Source organism: Pleurodeles waltl, chromosome 2_2 (genome assembly GCF_031143425.1).
Source record: "Pleurodeles waltl isolate 20211129_DDA chromosome 2_2, aPleWal1.hap1.20221129, whole genome shotgun sequence".
NCBI lineage: Eukaryota > Metazoa > Chordata > Amphibia > Caudata > Salamandridae > Pleurodeles > Pleurodeles waltl.
In genome coordinates this window covers 1,135,292,651-1,135,316,480 of record NC_090439.1, presented here as the reverse complement: position 1 = coordinate 1,135,316,480, position 23,830 = coordinate 1,135,292,651, and the positions used below count along the sequence as shown (strand labels likewise).

Here is a 23,830-nt window from a genome sequence, read left to right as displayed (position 1 = left end):
GAGGCACCCTTCCATCGGGCCTCTCCTGCCGGCTGTCTCAGTACTCCCTGTGTCACACTCTGAATCTAGCCCTTCTCTCATACTTCTCCCAACTGTCAATTACCTCTGTCCACAGCGGGGCTATCGGACTGTGCCTCATGCCTCTACTTTCTTCTCTCCTCAGAGCTTTCGCCTCTAGTCCATCTTGTTACATCTAATGCCCAGGCCATCAAGTTGGGTCCCTTATGTTTCCAGGCCATCAACACTCTCTGTTTAGCGAATACCAGGGCCAGGTCTGCAAATCTTTTTTTTTTTTTTTGGGGCATGGTCTGGTAAACAATCCTACCACTGTTGTGTTCTCCAGCCATCTGTTCTTTACTTGGTTCATTTTTTGTATGACCCCCATCCTCGAAGTCTTGCAACTGTGGGCTTCTCCATGTCATATGACTGAATCCTACGTCTGGCAGAAGGCAGCGTGGGCAACCTATCTCCTCCCCTCCGTATATATGAGCCTAAGTCTGTGTTGGGTAAAAGAAGTCTTATGAGTAAAGTTAAACTGTATGTACTTTAGTCAGGTTTCTGGAGACCAAGGATGCATACGCCAAAACTCTACTCCAGTCTGTGTCCGTAAGGAGCCTATTTAAGTCTGTCTCCTACTTGGTTCGGAAGGCACCCAGCGGCCTGTGCACTATTCCCAGCAGGGCTTTATATAGCCAGGAGACCAATTTAGATCCCTCTCCAATGGACAGCATAGTCTGTGGAACCATGTGTGTAGGTGGCTCACCCTCCACATCGCTCCAGGGGTCCTGAATAGCCCCACCACAGCCTCATAAGTCAGAAACTGCCCTCGAGGCAATCTGGTCTGAGCCACGAGGTCCTCAAACGGGATCAGCATTTCCCTGGCAGTACATCGTGCCTAAGGTATGTATTTCTACAGCCCTCCACAGATTAAGCTGTCTTTTTGTGAAGCAGGAAGGCAAGTCACTGTGAGGAATCCCTCCCCCCCAAAAAAAAATTAGATGCCAATTCCAGGAGTCCCACGCCACTGAAGCTGAGCCGCTAAGAAATAAAGCTCGAAATCAGGGATTGCAAGTCCCTCAGCCTCAGGAGATAGGCGGAGAGTGGCCAAGGCCACCCGTTGGCACCCACCATCCCACAGCAATTCCCTAAGGAGCGCGTCTAATGAGAGAAACCAAGAGGCTGGGAGTGCAATGGGTAGGTTAGTAAAGTAATAAAGCAGCCTGCGGGGCATCACCATTTTAACAAGACACGTTGCCATAGTAGGCGAGCAGAGGGAGCGCCAGCAAGTGGCAGTAAATCGCAGTGCTCGAAGCGCTCTCCCCAGGTTGCCCTTCCTGATTTCCTGCAACTCATGGTAGACCTGAATACCCAGGTAGCTGAATGAGAGGTGGCCACATCACATCTTCAAGGCAAGAGTCCAGGCGATTCACTCCATGGACTGTCAGGAAGACACAAGTCTGCCTTCTTTTTACCCGGAGGCCCGAGCAGTCACCAAAGTCGTCCAACAACTTAAACACGCGTGGCAGCGTTGCTGGCCCGTTCTTGAGATAAAGAGGTCATCTGCGTATAGGGAGACACTGAAATTGCCCACGCCGGCATATTCCCCATTCCTGGACTATTCCCTGAGTCTCGCCGCTAATGGTTCTATGGCGATAGTGAAAAACAACAGTGACAAAGGGCACCCCTGCCTGGTTCCTCTACATAGCTACAAGAGATCATCTGTCCTGCCTTAACAAGTGCAGCGGGTTTATGTAAAGTAACCTAATGTAGTCGCCCCATGCACTTCCCAGACCCATCCCCAACATGGTAACGCCTAGAAAATCCCAGCTCAGTGTTGAAGGCTTTCTCAACATCCACTGACACAATCATTGCTGTTGGACCTGGGGTGTGAAGGTAATCATAAAGGAGGGAGTATAATCTACGGAGGTTATTAGAGGTGCTACGGGTAGTAATGAACCCATTCTGATCTGCTTGTATGAGGTTATTAATATGGGGTAGCAATCTTCATGGCGAGTGCTTTGCTGAGCATCTTGAAATTGGTATTCAGCATGGACAAGGGACGGAAATCGGTAACCCTCCTGTCGTTATGCTTAGATTTGGGTAAGGGGATCATCATGGCCTCCCTGGTCGTGGCCGGTAACATCATGGTCTCATAGGTTTCGGCGTACATCTCCACAAACCGTGGTGCCAGGACTCCATAGCCCAGGTAATAGAACTCTGATGGCAAGCTGTCGGCGCCTGGAGTCTTACCCATTGCTAACGTTTTAATGGCTACCTTGACTTCTTCCACTGATATTCGTGCATCCCTGTCCATATCAGAGAGAATACTCTGAGGTAGTATGGTCAAGAAGTCCTCTCTTTTGTCGGACGTGTTCACCTGTAGGGGACCGTACAAAGACATCTAATAGGTTGTGAATTCATCATTTATCTTGATAGGTGCGTATATTGTAACACCCTCAGTGATTGTTGGTTTGATTGTGGTGTGTTTCCCCCAGCACCCAGCAGCTCATAAACTCTTAATGGTTATTCTGTAGAGTAATCCCTGTTACGTTAATCACTCTGGAGTTCCATATATTTTCATCTTAAAGGTTTTGACATCTGCAGATGTTGAGCTAATCTCATTTGTAACTGATTATCACTGTTCAAGACTAATGATCAAAATTATTTTTTGTCTGTGTTTAAATGCAGTTTTATATTATTGCTTAGTGATATCCGAGCATTGGGATACGATCTATGCTTGGGATTAACCACAGGAAACATTTGAAGAACCCCAACCTTAAGCTTTCCAAATCAGTATTTCCAAGTCAAGAGTGTTAAACCAATATTTATGTGACTTAATTAGTTGGTCTTACTTTGGTGCAGATGCCCCTGAACGGGAAATAGTGTTGTGTGGGCACCCATACGTTAGGCTAGTGGCACATTCTGGATCATGTTTTGCACATTAGGATACTTAATAGGACAGTTATTGTGTTAAAATTTAGTGAGGAGCATTATCTTAAAACATTTAAATGGCCGATTTACTAATAACCAGACTACATCTACTACAAGAATCTCTGCTGTACATAGCCGACGTTTTTAATTGACTCTACTTTTGTTACTAATTAGGTTTTTCTAGCTACTGGTTATATTACTGCACGTGACTTTTAAATTGGAGGTCAGAATACATTAGATTTAGTAAAACTGAATAATAGTTTTGAAGCTGTACCTGTAGAGACTGGGAACAAGCAGAGTATAATCAATATTTGTTAAAGTATAATTTGTGGAACACTTTTTTTTTCTGTGACATAATTTGTCTTGCAGCACACTGATAGAGAAACTAGAATATTTGGTTAATAGCCCCCAGACCCATTTTATGGTTGCTTGTGCATTTCAAATAACAGAATTTCCACAGTGCAAATACTTGACGATCCATTTACTGGCCATCACTTGATTACCCTTTAATTCTTTGGACAAACATTATACGCCCGAGGAGTTTTTTTTTAATGCATTTTCTGAATATACTCGTGGGTATAAAGGATGATTGATTTGATGGTGCAATTCTTCACAAGCGCATATCTGAGGAGACTAAGGACAGTAAAAAGATGAATACTCATGTGTAAATGATAGGGGCTGGACAACTAACTGTAAATGTGATCAGGCTTCACAAAATATATTTCAACACTTGGAAGACATTTTAAATTGATTTTATTCTCCAAGCCCAAAAGCGTTTTAGTATCTTGCCTCTTTTGTGGATCAGGTAGTGAGTGCTAAAATGTTACTTTTATCTGGTGTGAAGCTCTTAGCTGTTCGTGTTGTCGTTGTACTGTACCAGCAAACTGGCAAAATTCAAATGGGGTTTCATATATTTTGAACTTGCACAATTTGTGGGCACTGTGAATACAGTCTTCTCCCTTTATAGGAGAAGTAAGTATTGTAATGCCCAGGGGATAAACAAAGTATCCATTAATCTTGTTAAAAATAAAAATAAAAGAAAAAAGGTCTGTAATTGTGACCCTTTATTTTATGGAATCCTGCTAGGGGGCAGGACTGCCAGTGAAGAGAAAGGGGTGATGTTGGTACTAGGCCTTGTACAATACGTGATTTTAAACTACTTTTCGTGTTAAGCCCACCATGAAGCTGTTTTCGAAGATTATTTTGAAGGAACTGCATACTTGGCTTCATGCTGAGAACATTCCACCTGTGACTCAGACTGGATTTTGGTGATGGTTGTCAAAGTTTCACGGTTTGGCCGCAGTGGTCCATTTGGCAAATGCTGCTTCTTAGACTGTGTAGTCCCTTCACTGTGATTCTCTTTCCAAACCCCTGACAGCCTAGACCGCCTAGCACGTTGAAGTAAGCTCCATGGATTGGGTCCTGTTGGTATTTTTTATCCAGCCTTTATCTGGGCATAAGTATTCACACAAACTTGTAAAAGAAGCCATTAATGCAGGGTACCACTACATTACATGCACGTGTGACAGGGAGCGATTTAGCACCGCAATATGGAAGATTTGAATGCGCAACTTTAATGGGACTCTTTATTCGTACATTGCCGTCGCCATTTGTCGGACTGCCCTTCAGATGGGGGTGTTGTGCTATGCACACTGCCTTCTGGTGTGTGACCAGAGTGAGGCCTGGTGCTCATGTGCAACAGCAGATCCATGCCAGCTCCGTGAACCCAAGCACCGCGATCGGTTGTAGGAACAGGGCCAAGTGCCTCTGCTTGTTCATTCTTTGGATTCACACCTACTTTGGTTTTCAGATCGATAGTTTCCTGATCTAAAGTGACGTACAAAGGTACAAACTAATCACTGATGATTATACCCAATGCATTACGGACAATTATCCTATAATTGGGAGGGTTTCAGCTGGAGCCCCTGATTAGAGTAGATCATGTAAAGCGACTGCGGTTTCAACCAAAGGTGCTCCACTTGGTTTTAGAGCAACAGACAAATGTGAAGACCGGTGCAGGGGACGTGTCTGGAAATACAAGTTCATGTTCCATTCGAGCTAATCGCACATTGGACCAGACGGCAATCTAGTCGTGCCATGATCTTAACATTGGCGCTAGTTTACATGGGTGTCGATCTCCTGGTACGGTAGGTTCGTTGCTGGAAGGAGCCCCCCAGGTTTACCGCAGCCCCTGAGACAGATGGAGTGTCCGTGACTGGCCCCCGAGTCTTTTGTTAGCGGTGATGCGGACTTCAGGCTGTTGCCTTCATGTACCCCACTTAGGATCCGCACTTCCCGTGTTTGGAAGTTGTGGGAGGTGGCACGTGTGGGCAAACCTCGGAGTGCGCCTTGTTCTCTTAAGCTGCTGCTTAATTGTGGTTAATGGATCTGAGGACGGTCATGAACAGGTATGAATGAGCTAAGACCAAGGTGCAGTAGGACCTGTTGGATATTGCGATCTTTTTTTTTGTATTTCACGCGGTTATTGTTGCTCGGTGCGATCCGGGTGTGTTGCAGCCATTGTTCGGTTCCGTTTGAGGTAAAGCAGTGAGTGTCGCGGCCAGTGGTGCTGGGCGGGCGCCGTGCCAGGGTTTGTTATGTCTCAGCCCCCGGCCTGCTTGGAGGAGCAGACCACGGCGGGGCTGGGGCGCTCCGGCTCGGGTTGCGCCTAATTCATAGCAGATCCATGACCGATGGGCGAGACACTGAACCCGGCTACTGATGGTTCATGGCAACAGCCCCCCCCGCCTTCTGTCCCTCTGTCAGTGCAGGCACCCACCCCTGAACAAAAACAATACATGAACCAAGTCTTTGTTCTGGGACACCCACTCAAACTAGTAGCTCATATCAGCATGAGGGGCCACTTGGAAAGGCGGGTTCAAGCGTCGCATGGGCGAGTAGAGCTCGCCACGGATGCAGACGAAAGTGGATGCTCGGGCATTGGTAGGCACCCGAGGGAGGTTGTGTGTGGTACGAGTTTGTAAATGTATTGCTATGAACGGCCTGGAATAAACTTTCCGATGTGGTTGTATTACATTGAGAAAGTGATGCACTGTTATTGTTCCAACTGCACATTCTTTGCGCCATTTGTCAGTAGTGAGTTTTGAACCCCAAAGGAAGGTATCGCCCTTAAAATGATAAAAGGCTAACAAGGAATTCGTTAAAACGGTTAAAAATCTGCCTTTTTTGCATGTCACCCCGGATAGTTCACCAGTTAGTGTCAATGCAACTTCAAGTCTGTGACCACAGGCCAAATAAAAAACCAAGTTAGTTATTATTGAGTTCGTGCTTTGGTTCGTGTTAAATCTAGCCCCAGTCATCATTACAGAGATAACATGCAGTTTTATTAGGGGATCTTTACTTGGAGTCGGGAGCGCTACCTCCTATCGCTGCAGACCTGTAGCCAAGCCAAGTCCAAGCTCGCTGCCCTGGACCGACGAGATGTTTAGGCTGCACTGTCTGCCCCTGCAGTGCAGGGACTGGAAGGACACAGTCCAGCCCGCAAGAGAGCCGGAGGCCCACTTTAGAAAAACACCAAGAGGGATGGAATATTTCATCAACACACTCCCCTGGAGACTTCAAATAAACATCTTCAGCTTTCAGCTTCGAAAAATGACATCATTGTTTTCCCTGCTGAAAGTCTTGTTTTTTAGGCAGTTAATATTACACAAGTGCACTTTTCAGTAGTCGACTGACAAAATATACAAAGTGAAGGGCAGCAGATCTATATATATATATTTTTTATCTCAAAGAAAGGTCGGGAGTGAGGCATAAGGTTTTTTTTTTTTTTTTTAATGCTTTTGCGAGGCCATGCTCCAATAAGCCGACTATCTTATATCTTTCAATTACCTTTTTGGAATACTGAACGATGGCAGCATGTGAATACCAGAAGATTAAGGCCCCTGGTCGCTTCCATGAAAATCCCAGATGTTAGTTATAGAATAGCACGTGCGGGCTTGCCAGATATTTAAAGTGAGTATAGTTTTGGGCAAGTTATAAATATCTCTACGGTGGCTCTAAAATAATGTAACAGTGACTAGATGTGATATGCGCTGGCACCCCGAGTCAAATCCGTGCTTGTCGTACCCAATCTCTTCAAGCGTCTGGTGTGATCAGCTTGTGGATGGTAGTTGCATGAGCAGTGGTTGGTAATAACGCCCGGCACCGAATATTTTTCACTATGCCCTGATGCATCCAAGTTCTGAAGGCAATATCTCCGGAGACACCGGGCCAGATTAAAGACCGAGTAGAAAGTGATCTATTATAGAGACCTGACATCCAGTGAATGAGGGGGTGAGTTTCAGAGATGTAAACAGAATTTACTGGTGCACGAGTGGGTGAATGGCTTAATGCATGAACATCTGCTCATGGTGGTAAAAAAAATATGGAAGAGGACTCTACTGTTTCCCAATTGCAAGGGATATTTTACAATAAGGGACCATTTTATGTTACTTGGCACTTGTATAGTGTGTGACTCACAATAGTGTAACTCAGAAAGAAATGGTGTCTAAAATGGCAAAAAGGACACAACATAAAGTATGGCTAAGTCATGGCACTGGCATTTAGCAGGGATGCTGGAGGATACATAGGTGATTTCAGAATGCCCGGCACACACAGTAACAATGTACAGCTTGAGTGATAAAATTAGCATACACAGAGGTTGGTGTTTTTGGCAACAGAATTGTATACAAAATGATTTGTCCACATTTCCTAATGTCCAGCATCATCTTCATAAACTACTGGGTTAGCACAAACTCTGTGCAGCTGCCTTAGTTCATATTTCTCAGCATTAGTTAGATTTAACCCTAGTCTAAGCTTTGGTAGTGAGTCATGCGGCCTGCCTTCAATTCTCCATCTTTTATTAAGAATGCTCCCCAAACCTGGAGTGAACACGAATCCTAGTGTGAAGTAGCATAAAAAACATACCTCTTCTTCCACTGCATGTGGCCTTTAAGTATAATATGCTGATTGGCTGACGCTACCCTTTGTTTGGTGCGCCCAAGTCAGGCACTCTGTGCGACAGGCTTTCCTTCCCACTCAAGACTGGCTTGTTCCAAAAACGCACATTGTTCACACGTTTGCAAAATATTTTATTAAATCTCATCTAAATAAGGGTTTTATATTATTGTCCAATAGCATGAGACACCATCAACGTTTTTATTAATAATAGTTGAACAGAGTTCCCGGGACGGTAGAACCGATTTGTTGTCATAAATTGTTAAGTAAAGCAGTCTTGAGATCGACCCAATGGCATTTCATATACTCACATTGCTGTGGCGATGTTTCGGGGCTAGTGGGTGCCACCGTATTCCCAGCACACCAGCTTATGATTTTTACAAGTAGATGGTGTTTTCCTTGGTTCCCACAAGAACCCCCAATGGACTTGGCAGAGTACATTTCTGGGATTGCCACTTGGGATAGATGAGGAGCGTCGGAGGCAGTGTCCAGAACAAGCAACAACAGTACAATGCAGGTAGTGACGGCAGTCCATGCTTGGTGATGGGTTCTTTTGACTACACCGTTTTCAACGCGCTCGACCCCATGGCTTGCTCCTTGTGCGACCTTGGCACCCTCGGATGCCCTCTCCCATAGCTTTCCTCTTGCACAAGGCAAGCATGTTTTAGAAGTGCTGTCTCTTCTCCTTCCATCTACACTTCTGATGTGGACCCAACCGACAACCTGGAGGAAGACTTCTTGGCAACCCAGCGGTTTGATTTTTATATTTTTTTGTTTCTCCTTTGTGGTCTTTTCCTTCAGTTTTCTCATTTTTTTCATTTTTGTTTTGAGATGAAAACAGCTGGAAGCGTCTCCCCCTGGACTGCTGGGTGTAGGCCACAGAGCCAGCCGTGTGAGGGTCTTAGTAAACCCCTCATTTCGCTTCTCCTTCACGAAGTAAGTCCTCGAATCTTTGTTCTAGTTCCGAATAGCTGATTTCCTGTCTCTGTCTTTGCTCTGGTGAAAGGAGTAAAATAGAAAGGGTTATTACAGAATTCGTAGCCCGTTAACATCTGTGTACTGAGACACCTTAGGAGAATAGCTGTGCATGCAGTTGGAGAGGGGCCAGTGAATGTTAAGTGCTAATATGCGATCCTGGCGGATCGAATCCGCCCCTTGATCGACGAAGAAACAGTTAGGTTGACACATAGTAAGTAACACTTATACTTTACAGTACAACAAATTGGCAAAAAATGTAGTAGCACGCGTCTCACAAAATCTCTTACAGATTGTTTTAGTTACAGATCTGAGGAGTGGACCGGGCCTGTCACTGGATTGTCTGTGTACCATGGATGTTTCAGATGCCCTCGTGCAAACATCAGAAGTTATTGAACTGGACCCTTCTACTTGCAGTCCGTACCGGGGTTCAGCCCGCCATTAACCCCATCACTGTGATGCCTTGTCACTTGTTTTATACAACTACCCTTCCGCTGCTTGCCTGTCCTTATTCTTTTTGGACTCTTGATTGAATGTTTTTCGGTGGCTGCTACCTTGCCCCACTGTTTACCATGTCAGGGTGAAAGCTGTTTGCATGACTTCTGTCGGGAAAAAGTGTTTGTTGTTGTCAGTCTCTGTAACATAGTAGGCTGTGGGTTTAGGAGGTTGAAAGCTGATGCCACTGATGCTAATAGGAGTTGGCTTTGGAATGACTTGGGTTTTTTATGGAGAGGGTGGGTTTTGCGATTGGTTAAAGTAGAGGAGAGATGGCTACACCAGAGAGGATTGACCTCATATAATGTTGTATGGAGCAGTTTGAAGTTGTGCACTGGTTATAAGCAGGAGCTTGAATGGATTTTGGATGTCGATATGAGATGCCTTTTGTATGGCTCGAGAGGGACAGAAGGAAATTGCTGTTAGTGGAATTTTCTTTAGTCCAGAAAGAATAGATGTGGTGGATCTAGAGTATTGAAGGTGTAGAGTGTATTGAGGAGGACAGTAGTGAATCATGTTACCATTCTGGGAAAGCTTAAGATGCTTCGGCAGGCAGAGGATACTGGGTAAGTAGAGAAAATATCTTAAAATGGCAGCCACGCTTGCTCTCTGTGGACGCACATCCAAAGATGAGTAGGACTCTTTTTCAAAGACTGTTTTTGTCTTCGAGTTCAGATATAATGTGTATTGCAGATCTTCCGTTGCCGGCAGAGTCCTGGGACCCTTGAGCGTTCCACCAGCTTTGGCTACATTTGCCATCTTCCCCCGCCCCAGTTGTCCGGATCCGGTTCCTTTCCTTTGTGACACCCACACAAGACTGTCTGGCTAGAGGGGCGGTGGTAGGGTCAAAATCTGCACACGAGCCTAGGTGCTGACGTCTGGCGGCTTGGCCAGCCCACGTTTGGATTGCGACACGTGGCAGAGCATTACTCCACATTCACTTCCACAGGCACAATTAAATAATAATTTTCTGGATACCTAGTATAAAGTCCCTTGCATCAAGGCGAGAGGATAGTGTGCCATCGAAAGGCAGGCTGTAGCTCTTCTAGAAGTGATGTCCTACCCGCTGCTGACACATAGGAGGGAGGTTGGAGTGGTGTGTGACTGTTTCTTACCATGGGTATAAAATACTTTTCCATATTATAACAGTCCCCATGTTCCGAGTGTATTTCTTCTGTCTGCTGAGCATAGATGTATATATGTGGGTGTGCGACTTAATCTCCATTATGCGCTTCACCAGTGGTGCATTATATAGTTCCTACGAAATACTTTCTTGTGATGCCTACTACTACCAGTTGAAATACAGTTTAATTGTGCACCATTCATGCTGGCTGCCTGCCTGTACCATAGCACTGAGTGAGCCAGGTTCATGTAATGATCCAGCCTAATCTATACCCCATTTGAAGGAATTAGTATTTGCCTTGGTTCTTCTACAATCCCTGGCCCTGTAGAATGTATCAGTTGCGAAAGCCTAGTCCTGTGACAGGACATTAGTCATCACCAATCTCTGCCCCACCAGTGACAAAATGCCTACTTCTTGCCTCTGTATGTGCAGCGTTGCTTCTCTGTCCATGATGACAATAGCTGTTACCAGAGACCTCCCTGAAAAAACATCTGGGCTAGCGAAGTGAGTGACACCTGCGAGTATGTGTGCAGCAGATGTTAAAGTATAAAGCTGGGGGCGCTCCACAAATGCAGGCCATGCATATTTGACAGATGATGTCGAGGTATCTGCTGGCGTCCCCTTGCCACTTTCCACAGATGGATCCTTCATGGCTGCCATCTTTGAACCACAGTGATCTGCCAGAGGTGGACCAGGCAGAACGAGGGAGACGTAGGAGAGAACCCAGTGATTAGTACCGAATGGAACTATAAAATGAGGGGCTAGGAAGGTCATTCATTGAGAGGAGGGGTTGAAGGTTGGAAAGGAGCCTATGTAATCGTTTTGGAAGGGGGGGTGTTAGATTTTGATGACCCTTCCATTTGCAGAGTGCCACGCGATATGTGACAGGACCCCAGTTAGAGGGATTGCCTGGGAGCAGCTTGCCTTTACAAGGCCTCAATGTTTTGGCAAGAAAACTGTTTATGGGACACGAAACCCAGCCCTGCTCATCAATCACGGCCTGCGGCGCACGCAGTGTTGCCAATGTAGCTGCATCCTGATCTAGGCACCGCCTGCCTTTATAGCACTGGAGCCCCCACAGAACACAAAGTCTTCCTTGAGAAAAAGCCGCCTTTGCTGATCTCCACACAGCCCTGCTAATGTTACCTGATCCTGACTGGCAACCCCATGTCTTCACAGCCATGCACCCTATCCTTGGTGTAAAGTGGCCACTATTTAAGCACCCACAGCCCAGTGCACATCATTAATGAACTGCAGCTGCCTTTATTTCAACTCAGAGGCCCTGTACCCCATTTTTGACCTGCAGCTGCCACTGTTGCAGCACACAGAACTCTTGTATCACAATCTTGACCTGCAGTTTCCACTATTGCAGCACACAGAGCTCTTGTATTCCAATATTGAGCCTCAGCTGACACTATTTCAGCATACAGGGCTTTTGTACAACCTTCCTCCCCTGCAGTTGCCACTATATCAGCACACAGCTTTGTACTTAATTCTTGAGCTCCAGTTGCCACTGTTTCAGCACACAGAGCTCTTCTGCCTCGTTTCTGAGCTCCAGCTGACACTACTTCAGCACAAGAGCTCTTGCACCTCATTCTTGAGCTCCAGATGCCACTGTTTTAGCATACACAGCTCTTGCACCTATGGCATCCATGTGGCGCTTGTATGGCTTTAATGTGCCTGCTGTATTTTGGATGTTCTAAAGCTTTAGTACCTATAGCATGTTTTTTTAACTGCAGGTGGCGTGCAAAGGACTTTATGGATTATCTTTCTTTCTAGTTATTGGTGGCTTGCGACCCTCATTTTGCTCCTACTGACCCCCATTAAATACTGTTGCATTTCCGGTTTGTGACTTGGTTTGACTGGCCTCGAATAACCACTGGTAACCTCTCTGGCTGCCACCAGTACCTGCTATTCCTCTCTGGTACCCACCGACCGTTGTTCTCTCACCAGCTATCACTATGTCTCACTGGCCTGGATTGTCAAATTAGCCACAGCTGTCTGTCCCTAGCTCAGACTATCCTTCTGGTCCCTCCTGCCCACCCACTCCCACTTGACACCTGCTGGTTTTGCATCAGCCTTCATTGTCTCCCTTTGTGCTTAGCCTCACTATCTCTCACCTCACTAGCCACCGCTGTTGGTCACTGTCTCTTAGATACCCCTGACTAGCCCCAACCACCCTTCACTAGCCACAGCTGTTGGTCACTGTCTCCTAGCCACGCTGTGGGAAGCCCTCAGTGCCTGACCTCAGATGCTTCACCACTCACTCCACTTTTTACTGTAAGAGCATAAGCTTTCCCACAAGGCATCAGTCATAAAATTGCAAATATGTACAAAATTACAGTTGGAAAAACAATGTGCACTTTCAGCAAGGATTACTACAGTGCAGATCTTCTGCCGCCCCCCCCCCCCCAGGGTTTGTCGGAGGTGGTAATCGACACCAAAACACTTGCCTATTATGGTAATCTGTGAGCTTCCATGTAATGAATTACTAGTCTGTGGACTAGTGTAAGAACAATCCACCCTAAAGGCATATTGAATTTAACAGATAATTTTCACAGTGTCTGACCTACTGCCTTTGTCGTAACATAACATGATACACAGTTAAGCCTTGGTCATTGGCTTGTTACTAAAACACAGTGAGTCCTGTTGCATTGAGCATAAGGATTCCTACAAGGCTAAAACTGCAATATAAACACTTTTTTGGGTGAAAGCATACACCTTCTTCCCAAGCAAATACAAGTTTATACGAAGATCAACATGTGGATGCAGTCTGAGCCCTTCTGTCAGTATTGGTCCTTTTAGCACTTCTTAATTTGCAAAAAAGTAAATAAATGCCAGCTTGCACTACCCATTGGCAGTACCCGCAGCACTAATAACCGCCAAGCTCCTACAAGTGCAACAATTCACTGTTTGAGACCCTCCCAAAGCTATAAGAATGGCGTGGGTGGCAGGTGTTAGTTGTTTTTAATTTATATTGAATTATTAAACAACCGTTGTACTAATCTCAAAATTACACAAGCAGTGCCACCATGTGGCATCTGTCATAAGTGGCGGCGTTGACAATTAAGTGTCGGTGCCGAGCACCAGAAGCTCCCAGGACAAATTAAGCATTGAACTGGACAGTGTTGTCATGCCAGACTTAAAAGGTTTGGCTCGCCTCTAGCTGAGCATACTTGAGAAAAATGGTCTGTAGCACAAACATGTCAGGTCAGACTGTAAATGGATGTTGCTGTACTAATGGAATACATCTGCTCTGATCTTTAGTGTGTCCTCAGTCTCTGGACTCTCACTTTGATCCAGACGTCACAGTTTCTTAGCCAGAGTTTCACGCCTGTCCCTTTCCTGAGTTGCAGCCTCACGCCTGTCCCAGTTCTCCGTTGGAGCTCCTTGTCCTGATTATCCATAGACTCCTCACGCCTGCCCCAGTCTTCTGATGGGGGCCCCAGGCCTGCCCCAGTCTTCTGATGGGGGCCCCAGGCCTGCCCCAGTCTTCTGATGGGGGCCCCAGGCCTGCCCCAGTCTTCTGATGGGGGCCCCAGGCCTGCCCCAGTCTTCTGATGGGGGCCCCAGGCCTGCCCCAGTCTTCTGATGGGGGGGCCCCAGTCTTCTGATGGGGGCCCCAGGCCTGCCCCAGTCTTCTGATGGGGGGGCCCCAGTCTTCTGATGGGGGGGCCCCAGTCTTCTGATGGGGGGGCCCCAGTCTTCTGATGGGGGGGGGCCCAGTCTAGTCTTCTGATGGGGGGGGCCCAGTCTAGTCTTCTGATGGGGGGGGCCCAGGCCTGCCCCAGTCTTCTGATGGGGGTCCCAGGCCTGCCCCAGTCTTCTGATGGGGGTCCCAGGCCTGCCCCAGTCTTCTGATGGGGGTCCCAGGCCTGCCACGGTTCTCTGTCCGGGCCTCAGGTCTGCCCATTTCTCTGCTGTGGCCTCGCACGGTTTCTGATTCCAGGTGCTGCCTCCCTCCTGCGGTTTGCAGCAGCAGCTGACAGCTGCACCCGTGCCTTCGGTCCCCTCCTGGGTTAGGCTGGGCTCCTTGTGGGAATCGGCTCCATCTTCCGGGCTCCTTGGGCCTGGACTGTTTTTATTGGACTAATAATGTCTCCCCTGGGGCGTGAGACCTAAAGCACAGCAGAGCTTCCAACACATTCCAGGGCTCAGGCTGCGCGGGGAATTAATACAACCATGAGGCCCAATGTCCACCCCTGGACCCAGCAGAAATGCAGGGATAAGGAAGGATGGCAGGTGAGAAGCTGGGAGTCTGCGGGAGACTCGACACATGGGGTGCACATGGGAGGTTTCTGGGTCTGCAGCGGATTCGGAGCACGGGGCTGGCCGTTGAATGTTCAGGGGTTCTCCACCCCAACTCGATGCGTGCTCGGCGCACCCTAGTCCTGCAGGGCTGCGTGAGTGCCCTCGACAATCAGAGGTACACATGAGGGCCCTGGTTCTCCAGGAGCTCTCTGAGCGCACTAGTCCCGAAGGAGCTGCCTGTGAGAGTGGCTTCGACTACAGGAGCTGCCTGTGAGCTCCTTGGCCCTGAAGAGACTGTCTGCGAATGCTCTAGACCACAGGAGCTGCCTGTGAGCGCCTTGATCCTGAAGAGACTGCCTGCGAATGCTTTAGACCTACAAGAGCTGCCTGTGAGGTCACTAGTCCCGAAGAGGCTGCCTGTGAATGCACTAGACCACAGGAGCTGCCTGTGAGCGCCTTGATCCTGAAGGAGCTGCCTGTGAGAGTGGCTTCGAGTACAGGAGCTGCCGGTGAGCTCCTTGGTCCTGAAGAGACTGCCTGCGAATGCTTCAGACCTACAAGAGCTGCCTGTGAATGCACTAGACCACAGGAGCTGCCTGTGAGCGCCTTGATCCTGAAGGAGCTGCTGTGAGTGCTTTAGACCACAAGAGCCTCCTGTCAGCTCACTAGTCCCGAAGAGGCTGCCTGTGAGCGCCTTGTATCTGCAGGGGCTGCCTGTGAGCGCCAGAGCCCTTGAAGGGGCTGCCTGTGAGCGCCAGAGCCCTTGAAGGGGCTGCCTGTGAGCGCCTTGTATCTGCAGGGGCTGCCTGTGAGCGCCTTGTATCTGCAGGGGCTGCCTGTGAGCGCCTTGTATCTGCAGGGGCTGCCTGTGAGCGCCTTGTTTCTGCAGGGGCTCCCTGTGAGCGCCTTGTTTCTGCAGGGGCTCCCTGTGAGCGCCTTGTTTCTGCAGGGGCTCCCTGTGAGCGCCTTGTTTCTGCAGGGGCTGCCTGTGAGCGCCTTGTTTCTGCAGGGGCTGCCTGTGAGCGCCTTGTTTCTGCAGGGGCTCCCTGTGAGCGCCTTGTTTCTGCAGGGGCTCCCTGTGAGCGCCTTGTTTCTGCAGGGGCTCCCTGTGAGCGCCTTGTATCTGCAGGGGCTGCCTGTGAGCGCCTTGTTTCTGCAGGGGCTGCCTGTGAGCGCCTTGTTTCTGCAGGGGCTGCCTGTGAGCGTCTTGTTTCTGCAGGGGCTGCCTGTGAGCGCCTTGTTTCTGCAGGGGCTGCCTGTGAGCGCCAGAGCCCTTGAAGGTGCTGCCTGCGGCGTTTGCTCACTCTTGAGGTGTCACTTGTCGCCGCTTCCTTCCAGGCCTAGAAGGGGGCTCTTGACCACAGCCTGGCCCCTCCAGCGGGAAGACGGGCCCTCGCCAGGGGCCACAGCCGCCCCCCCCCCCCCCCGTGAGTGTTTGTGTGGGCAGTAGGCCCGGTTTCCTGCTCGCTGCTCCAGTGGCGGGGCTAAGCGGTAATGTCTTCCCTAAGTAAACGGTTTATGTTTTCACGGATTCATGGTGTGCCGAGCTGTTTTAAATTAAAGCGAGAGGAAGGATCCGGGCAGCTCTTTGGCTCTAGGAGGGTCCTTAGGGGAATCTAATATAACGCGCAGAACAAGCCCTGAAGAGAGGGAGGATTCAGGGAACCGTCCGGGTCTGGTCAGTGGCACCCTGGGCTTAGGGTTAAACCCTACAGAGAGTGGGTTTAAAACTGTTTCAGGGTATGAGGGGGCTCCTAGGGCTCTTGTGAGCGCAGCCACTAACACTAAAGAGGGAGGATCTAAGATGCTGTCGGGGTCTGAGACTGCCCCTGCGGCTCTTGTTAGCGCAGCCACTAACTCTAAAGATGAAGAAAGAGATGGGGCAGGCTGTGCTTAACTCAGGCCCGACAGTATTGTGGGTCAGCTAAGGAGAGGAGCACAAGGAGGGTCTCGACAGAATCCTTCCTCTGTACTAAGCGATGCCATTGGGAGCGCCTCACTCCTCCATTGCATCCCGGATCATGCGTTCTTCTCTCTAGGACCTGGTACTAGACTGTCTCCGACCCAGACAGTATTTCAGATCCTCCTCCCAGTGTTCGTATCTGCGCCATCAACAGCACTGGGGAGAACACCAGGCCCTGACAGTATCTCAGATCCTCCCTCCAGCAACAGCACCGGGGAGCACACGAGGCCCTAACAGCATCTCAGATCCTCCCTCCAGCAACAGCACCGAGGAGCACACGAGGCCCTGACAGCATCTCAGATCCTCCCTTTATACATAAATGGCACCAGGGGAAGTCCTTCCTCTCCAGACTCTTAGGTGGCCGCCAGGTTGATCGACGTCTCTGTCAAGTAGCGCAGTAGAGCCATATTCTGAATAAGGCAGCAAGGTTTGCTTTTGTTCTCCTCACTTTGCTCTTTGTTTTTGAGAGAGTAGGTGATTCTAAGGAGGTCCCCTGCGCCTCGGGCAGTGCAGAGTGTGTTCTCTCCCTCTCCGTTGAAAGCTCCAGTCCTGCAGTTATTTTGTCCAAGTTCAAAATACCCCAACTATTAACAAAGCATAAGAGTGGTAATCTTACATTGACGGAAGTGCTGACCTGGGCGAATGCTGACCCAGTGTGCTGCTGGCCGGGGAATGCAGCTGGGGCGGCAGTGATGAAGTGGGGTGCAGGCGCATAAGGGATGGACATGAAAGTAGGCAGCCCTGCATAACTACACCCTGAGCTCTTCTAGCAGGTCCCTGTGCTTTCTGTGGCCTGTGATGGGCCATCCAGCCCTGCTGCGGGTGCCTTTGTGTACCCGACACCTCAGGCACGCGTAACTACACCCTGAGCTCTAGCAGGTCCCTGTGCTTTCTGTGGCCTGTGATGGGCCATCCAGTCCTGCTGCGGGTGCCTTTGTGTACCCGACACCTCAGGCACGCGTAACTACACCCTGAGCTCTAGCAGGTCCCTGTGCTTTCTGTGGCCTGTGATGGGCCATCCAGTCCTGCTGCGGGTGCCTTTGTGTACCCGACACCTCAGGCACGCGTAACTACATCCCGAGCTCTAGCAGGTCCCTGTGCTTTCTGTGGCCTGTGATGGGCCATCCAGCCCTGCTGCGGGTGCCTTTGTGTACCCGACACCTCAGGCACGCGTAACTACACCCCGAGCTCTAGCAGGTCCCTGTGCTTTCTGTGGCCTGTGATGGGCCATCCAGCCCTGCTGCGGGTGCCTTTGTGTACCCGACACCTCAGGCACGCATAACTACACCCCGAGCTCTAGCAGGTCCCTGTGCTTTCTGTGGCCTGTGATGGGCCATCCAGCCCTGCTGCGGGTGCCTTTGTGTACCCGACACCTCAGGCACGCATAACTACACCCCGAGCTGTAGCAGGTCCCTGTGCTTTCTGTGGCCTGTGATGGGCCATCCAGCCCTGCTGCGGGTGCCTTTTTGTACCCGACACCTCAGGCACGCATAACTACACCCTGAGCTGTAGCAGGTCCCTGCGCTTTCTGTGGCCTGTGATGGGCCATCCAGCCCTGCTGCGGGTGCCTTTGTGTACCCGACACCTCAGGCACGCATAACTACACCCTGAGCTGTAGTAGGTCCCTGCGCTTTCTGTGGCCTGTGATGGGCCACCCAGCGCTTCTGCAGGTGCCTTTCCGTACCCCTCATACTTCTAAGCCATCCGAAGCCTGATTGCCGGAATTCTTTAATTGTATATTAGTGTTGAGGGGGTGGACGAGAACCTCGACCCCACCTCCTTGTTGTACCAGCTCATTCCTCCAGTCAGGCCAGTCATTGCTAGGGATGCCGTCTGGTAACAAGGGATACTGGCTTCACTTGTGTGCGAAGCCAGCAAAAACAATGTGTCTCTAGACGCCAGTATGTGTAAAGGTATACTTGATCAGATGACTTATCAGATCTGTGAAGTTAATACTTCCGAATAACGAGTTCGAAATATGCTTCTTAATTGTTACTCATGTCTGAACTTTCTTTGGTTTTTACAAACACCCTTGGGGTGTTTAAAGGAGCATCTTACATCCTGCCTTGTGTTGATGGTGAAGGGCAGGTTTGCGTGTGTAAATGGGTTTTTATACTCTAGAATCTAGATTGTCTTAGTACTGTAGCGGTAATCCGGGTTTTCAGGCGGATCCAGCCTGCACACCTCACTGTGCAGTGGGCCTTTGGGGCATTAGTTGTGATGCTGATGCAAACTCTGTCTGTTGAAAAATGCACATCTGATGCGACAGCTCTTCGAACACGGTAGACGGTATCCGACCTCCGCCTCCTGCCCCTCTGGGAGCCTCTTTCGAGCCCTGGCGGGCTGGTACTGAGTTCCATGGGCCTGTCTGCAGGAGCAGGGCGGCCACTCTCTAGCAGTGGGCTTGATGGGAAAGGGCAGCCTGCAATGCCATGTGTCGGCTTGCTGCTGCTTTTCACGGGTTTGGGCCAGGCCGCGCTTTACGCACTGCTCTCTGCCCGTTTGCACCAGTGCAGGTCTAACTCCCAACCACTTTTCTGAAGTGTGCCAATGGTGACCTGTCTCATCGGTAGGGTATCTTGGCACTAGACTTTCTGGACTGGCACTGATTCCGCACCCCTTTTGGTTTGCTCGTTGGAGGACACAGACATATTCCCCACTCGCTTCTTTTGGATTCCTCAGTTGGACATTTTCACTGCTTTAAAGCTGATGATGGCCACTCGGCAGTTGGACTCCTTGTATCTCTTCTACTCTTCTCCCGTGTAAACGGTGGTGTTGGTCCCGAGATCCCTGAATGGAGGCTTCTCTGATCGCTCATCCCTGCTTACAGTACACTGGTCCCTAATGAGTCCGGTGCCTCGGAGAGCGCGGCCCATACACCTCTTCCGCCCCTTGTTCCCCCAGGAGACATTGTCTCCTTCGACAGCTCTACAGCACACCTGACCCACCCCAGCTCGTGGGCGCCGGGCCCCGCTCCGGTTCATCTCTTGGCCTACTGGAGCCGCTCCTTTCCTCAGGTGGGTCCCCTAGATGGAGGCCTCCCAGTGTAGCACATCCCTCCCCGCTCCCACAGTGTATGTACCACATCCCTCCCCGCTCCCACAGTGTACCACATCCCTCCCCGGGCCCCGCTCCCACCGTGCACCACATCCCTCCCCGGGCCCCGCTCCCACCGTGTATGCAGCACATCCCTCCCCGGGCCCCGCTCCCTCCGTGTATGCAGCACATCCCTCCCCGGGCCCCGCTCCCTCCTCTCGCGCCCCTCCTGCGGGGGCCCTACCTGCTTGCGCTGGGTGCTGAGGCAGAAGGTGCAGATCTGCCGGGGCTGCGGGGCCTCGGCCTCGGGGCTGCCCCGGGGGCGGCGGGGCTGGAAGGCGCCGCTGTGGCACGGCTGCCCGTCGCCGCACGCCTCGCCCAGCAGCAGCACGTTGCCCAGGTGCGAGATGTAGCTGGAGGCCAGGCGCAGGGTCTCGATCTTGGAGAGCTTGCGGTCGGCGGGCTCGGTGGGGATGAGGGTGCGCAGCGCCGTGAAGGCCGTGTTGACGCTGTTGGTGCGGTCCCGCTCCCGCGCGTTGGCCGTGTGCCGCTGCCGGGGCTCCCGGCTCAGCCGCGGGCCCCCCTTGCGGCCCGGGCGCCGGGGGCCGCCGTCGGCGTCCAGGGGGAAGCCCTGAGCGTCGGAGCCCGAGCTGTCGGAGGCGCTCTCCTCGTCCTCGGACAGCATGCTGATCTCGGGGTACAGGTAGCGGCTGGGGGCCGAGCGCAGCATGGCGAAGGACATGTCTGGCCGGGGGAGGGGCAGAGCCCACGCCGTGGCCCCGGAGCGCTCTCTCCCCCCTGGACCGGGAGCCCCGGGTCACGGGTGCCTTCTGCAGCTGTCTCGGGTTCTCCCGGCCCCTGGAGTCCTGGAGCGGTCTCTTCTCCCCCTGGTTCTGGAGTCTCAGCTCACAGGTGGCTCTCGCAGCTGTCTCGGTTCTCCCGGCTCCTGGGGTCTTGGAGCGGTCTCTTCTCCCCCTGGTTCTGGAGTCTCAGGTGGCTCTCGCAGCTGTCTCGGGTTCTCCCGGCCCCTGGAGTCCTGGAGCGGTCTCTTCTCCCCCTGGTTCTAGAGCCTCAGGTCCCAGGTGGTTCCTAGTGCGGCTCTCTAGATACTTGGGGTCACTTCGGCAGCCCCTTTCTCTGCACAGTCACGGGACCCCTCGCCTCTGCCCGGCTCTCCTTGGGCGCTGGGACGGCCCCTTCTTCCACTGGGGGTGTCGGGCTCTGCTTTCCTTTTCGCTTTATAGGCCCCGCTTGCAGGTGGTTTGAAGTGCTGTCACTCCGGGCCTTTAACTCTCTAAAAGTGCCCGAATGGAGTCTCTAGGCCTGCTGTGCCACTGCCTTTTATCCGCCTCTGGGCGCACTCTTCTTTTCCCGAGCTCTGGCGCGGTCTCTGCTTGCAGGTGGTTGTGTCGCGAGGCTTCTCCGTGCACTCACTTCAGGTGCCCGTGTCCAGGCACTACAGACCTGCTGTGCAATGTCCCCGAGCCCTGGAGCGCTCTCTGCTTGCAGGCGGTGCAGTGGTCCTCCGTGCACTCTTCAGGTGCCCGTGTCCAGGCACTACAGACCTGCTGTGCAATGTCCCCGAGCCCTGGAGCGCTCTCTGCTTGCAGGCGGTGCAGTGGTTCTCCCTGCACTCTTCAGGTGCCCGTGTCCAGGCACTACAGACCTGCTGTGCAGTCTCTGTCCTCCCCGGGCCCTGGAGCGCTCTCTGCTTGCAGGCGGTGCAGTGGTTCTCCCTGCACTCTTCAGGTGCCCGTGTCCAGGTACTACAGACCTGCTGTGCAATGTCCCCGAGCCCTGGAGCGCTCTCTTCTTGCAGGCGGTGCAGTGGTCCTCCGTGCAGTCTCTTCAGGCAGGTACCCCACTTCAGAGTGCCCCCCTCTGCTTCCCTGCACACACGTGCGCCTTGAGATGCTGCGCTCTGCCTCAGCAGGCAGCTTTATAGCCTCCCGGAGCGGTCAGCGGGCCCCTCCCTCCCGTCTGAGTCTGAGCAGCGGCAGCCCCCGGGGACCTGGGAAGGGATGAGTGTGAGGGAAGGGAGGAGGGAGGGAGGGAGGGAGGTGTGCAGCCCTCGGGGTGATAGAGCCCAAATGGCGCAGGAGTTCACAGTTGTGGTGTGAGGCAGAGGGGCTGCTGGGGTCTGTGCTGCTTGGAATGCTAGGAGGAGGCAGTGCTTTCAGGCTGGGGTTTGGGATTACTGTGTGATGCGACCCATGCCTGCCTGTGAGGCAGATGGAGGTGGAGCGGGGTTGGTGAGAGGGGGAGCTTAGTTTTAGACCGCGGCTCATGAGGGGGTGTCACAGCTACCGAGGGTCCGTCTCTGCCTGCAGTCTCACCACGGACAGCTCAGTCTCCGGTTCTGACTGTACTGTCACTAGTGCCCGTCTCTGCCAGCCCGGTCTCCGGTTCTGACTGTACTGTCACTAGTGCCCGTCTCTGCCAGCCCGGTCTCCGGTTCTGACTGTATATCAGTGCCCGTCTCTGCCAGCCCGGTCTCCGGTTCTGACTGTATATCAGTGTCCGTCTCTGCCAGCCCGGTCTCCGGTTCTGACTGTGCTGTCACTAGTGCCCGTCTCTGCCAGCCCGGTCTCCGGTTCTGACTGTATATCAGTGCCCGTCTCTGCCAGCCCGGTCTCCGGTTCTGACTGTGCTGTCACTAGTGCCCGTCTCTGCCAGCCCGGTCTCCGGTTCTGACTGTATATCAGTGCCCGTCTCTGCCAGCCCGGTCTCCGGTTCTGACTGTATATCAGTGCCCGTCTCTGCCAGCCCGGTCTCCGGTTCTGACTGTATATCAGTGCCCGTCTCTGCCAGCGCGGTCTCCGGTTCTGACTGTACTGTCACTAGTGCCCGTCTCTGCCAGCCCGGTCTCCGGTTCTGACTGTATATCAGTGTCCGTCTCTGCAGCCCGGTCTCCGGTTCTGACTGTATATCAGTGCCCGTCTCTGCCAGCCCGGTCTCCGGTTCTGACTGTGCTGTCACTAGTGCCCGTCTCTGCCAGCCCGGTCTCCGGTTCTGACTGTATATCAGTGCCCGTCTCTGCCAGCCCGGTCTCCGGTTCTGACTGTGCTGTCACTAGTGCCCGTCTCTGCCAGCCCGGTCTCCGGTTCTGACTGTATATCAGTGCCCGTCTCTGACAGCCCGGTCTCCGGTTCTGACTGTATATCAGTGTCCGTCTCTGCCAGCCCGGTCTCCGGTTCTGACTGTACTGTCACTAGTGCCCGTCTCTGCCAGCCCGGTCTCCGGTTCTGACTGTACTGTCACTAGTGCCCGTCTCTGCCAGCCCGGTCTCCGGTTCTGACTGTATATCAGTGCCCGTCTCTGCCAGCCCGGTCTCCGGTTCTGACTGTGCTGTCACTAGTGCCCGTCTCTGCCAGCCCGGTCTCCGGTTCTGACTGTATATCAGTGCCCGTCTCTGCCAGCCCGGTCTCCGGTTCTGACTGTATATCAGTGTCCGTCTCTGCCAGCCCGGTCTCCGGTTCTGACTGTATATCAGTGCCCGTCTCTGCCAGCCCGGTCTCCGGTTCTGACTGTGCTGTCACTAGTGCCCGTCTCTGCCAGCCCGGTCTCCGGTTCTGACTGTATATCAGTGCCCGTCTCTGCCAGCCCGGTCTCCGGTTCTGACTGTGCTGTCACTAGTGCCCGTCTCTGCCAGCCCGGTCTCCGGTTCTGACTGTATATCAGTGCCCGTCTCTGCCAGCCCGGTCTCCGGTTCTGACTGTATATCAGTGTCCGTCTCTGCCAGCCCGGTCTCCGGTTCTGACTGTACTGTCACTAGTGCCCGTCTCTGCCAGCCCGGTCTCCGGTTCTGACTGTACTGTCACTAGTGCCCGTCTCTGCCAGCCCGGTCTCCGGTTCTGACTGTACTGTCACTAGTGCCCGTCTCTGCCAGCCCGGTCTCCGGTTCTGACTGTATATCAGTGCCCGTCTCTGCCAGCCCTGTCTCCGGTTCTGACTGTATATCAGTGCCCGTCTCTGCCAGCCCGGTCTCCGGTTCTGACTGTACTGTCACTAGTGCCCCTCTCTGCCCGCCCGGTCTCCGGTTCTGACTGCACTGTCACTAGTGCCCGCCTCTGCCTGTACTTTCACTGGGTGATCACTCC

General features: G+C 51.9%; 2 protein-coding genes across 2 annotated transcripts in view; one reads left to right on the top strand and one right to left on the bottom strand.

The window, feature by feature from the left end:
• BOP1 (BOP1 ribosomal biogenesis factor) overlaps positions 1-23,830 on the top strand; it is a 319,190-nt gene that overhangs the window by 161,139 nt on the left and 134,221 nt on the right. The window lies entirely within an intron of this gene.
• Positions 7,698-21,857, bottom strand: SCX (scleraxis bHLH transcription factor). The gene is made up of 2 exons (XM_069221017.1): positions 19,975-21,857; positions 7,698-8,883 (listed from the first exon to the last, which is right to left on the bottom strand). The coding sequence occupies exons 1-2, from the start codon at positions 20,470-20,472 to the stop codon at positions 8,845-8,847; spliced, it is 537 nt and encodes a 178-aa protein (XP_069077118.1). The 5' UTR covers positions 20,473-21,857; the 3' UTR covers positions 7,698-8,844.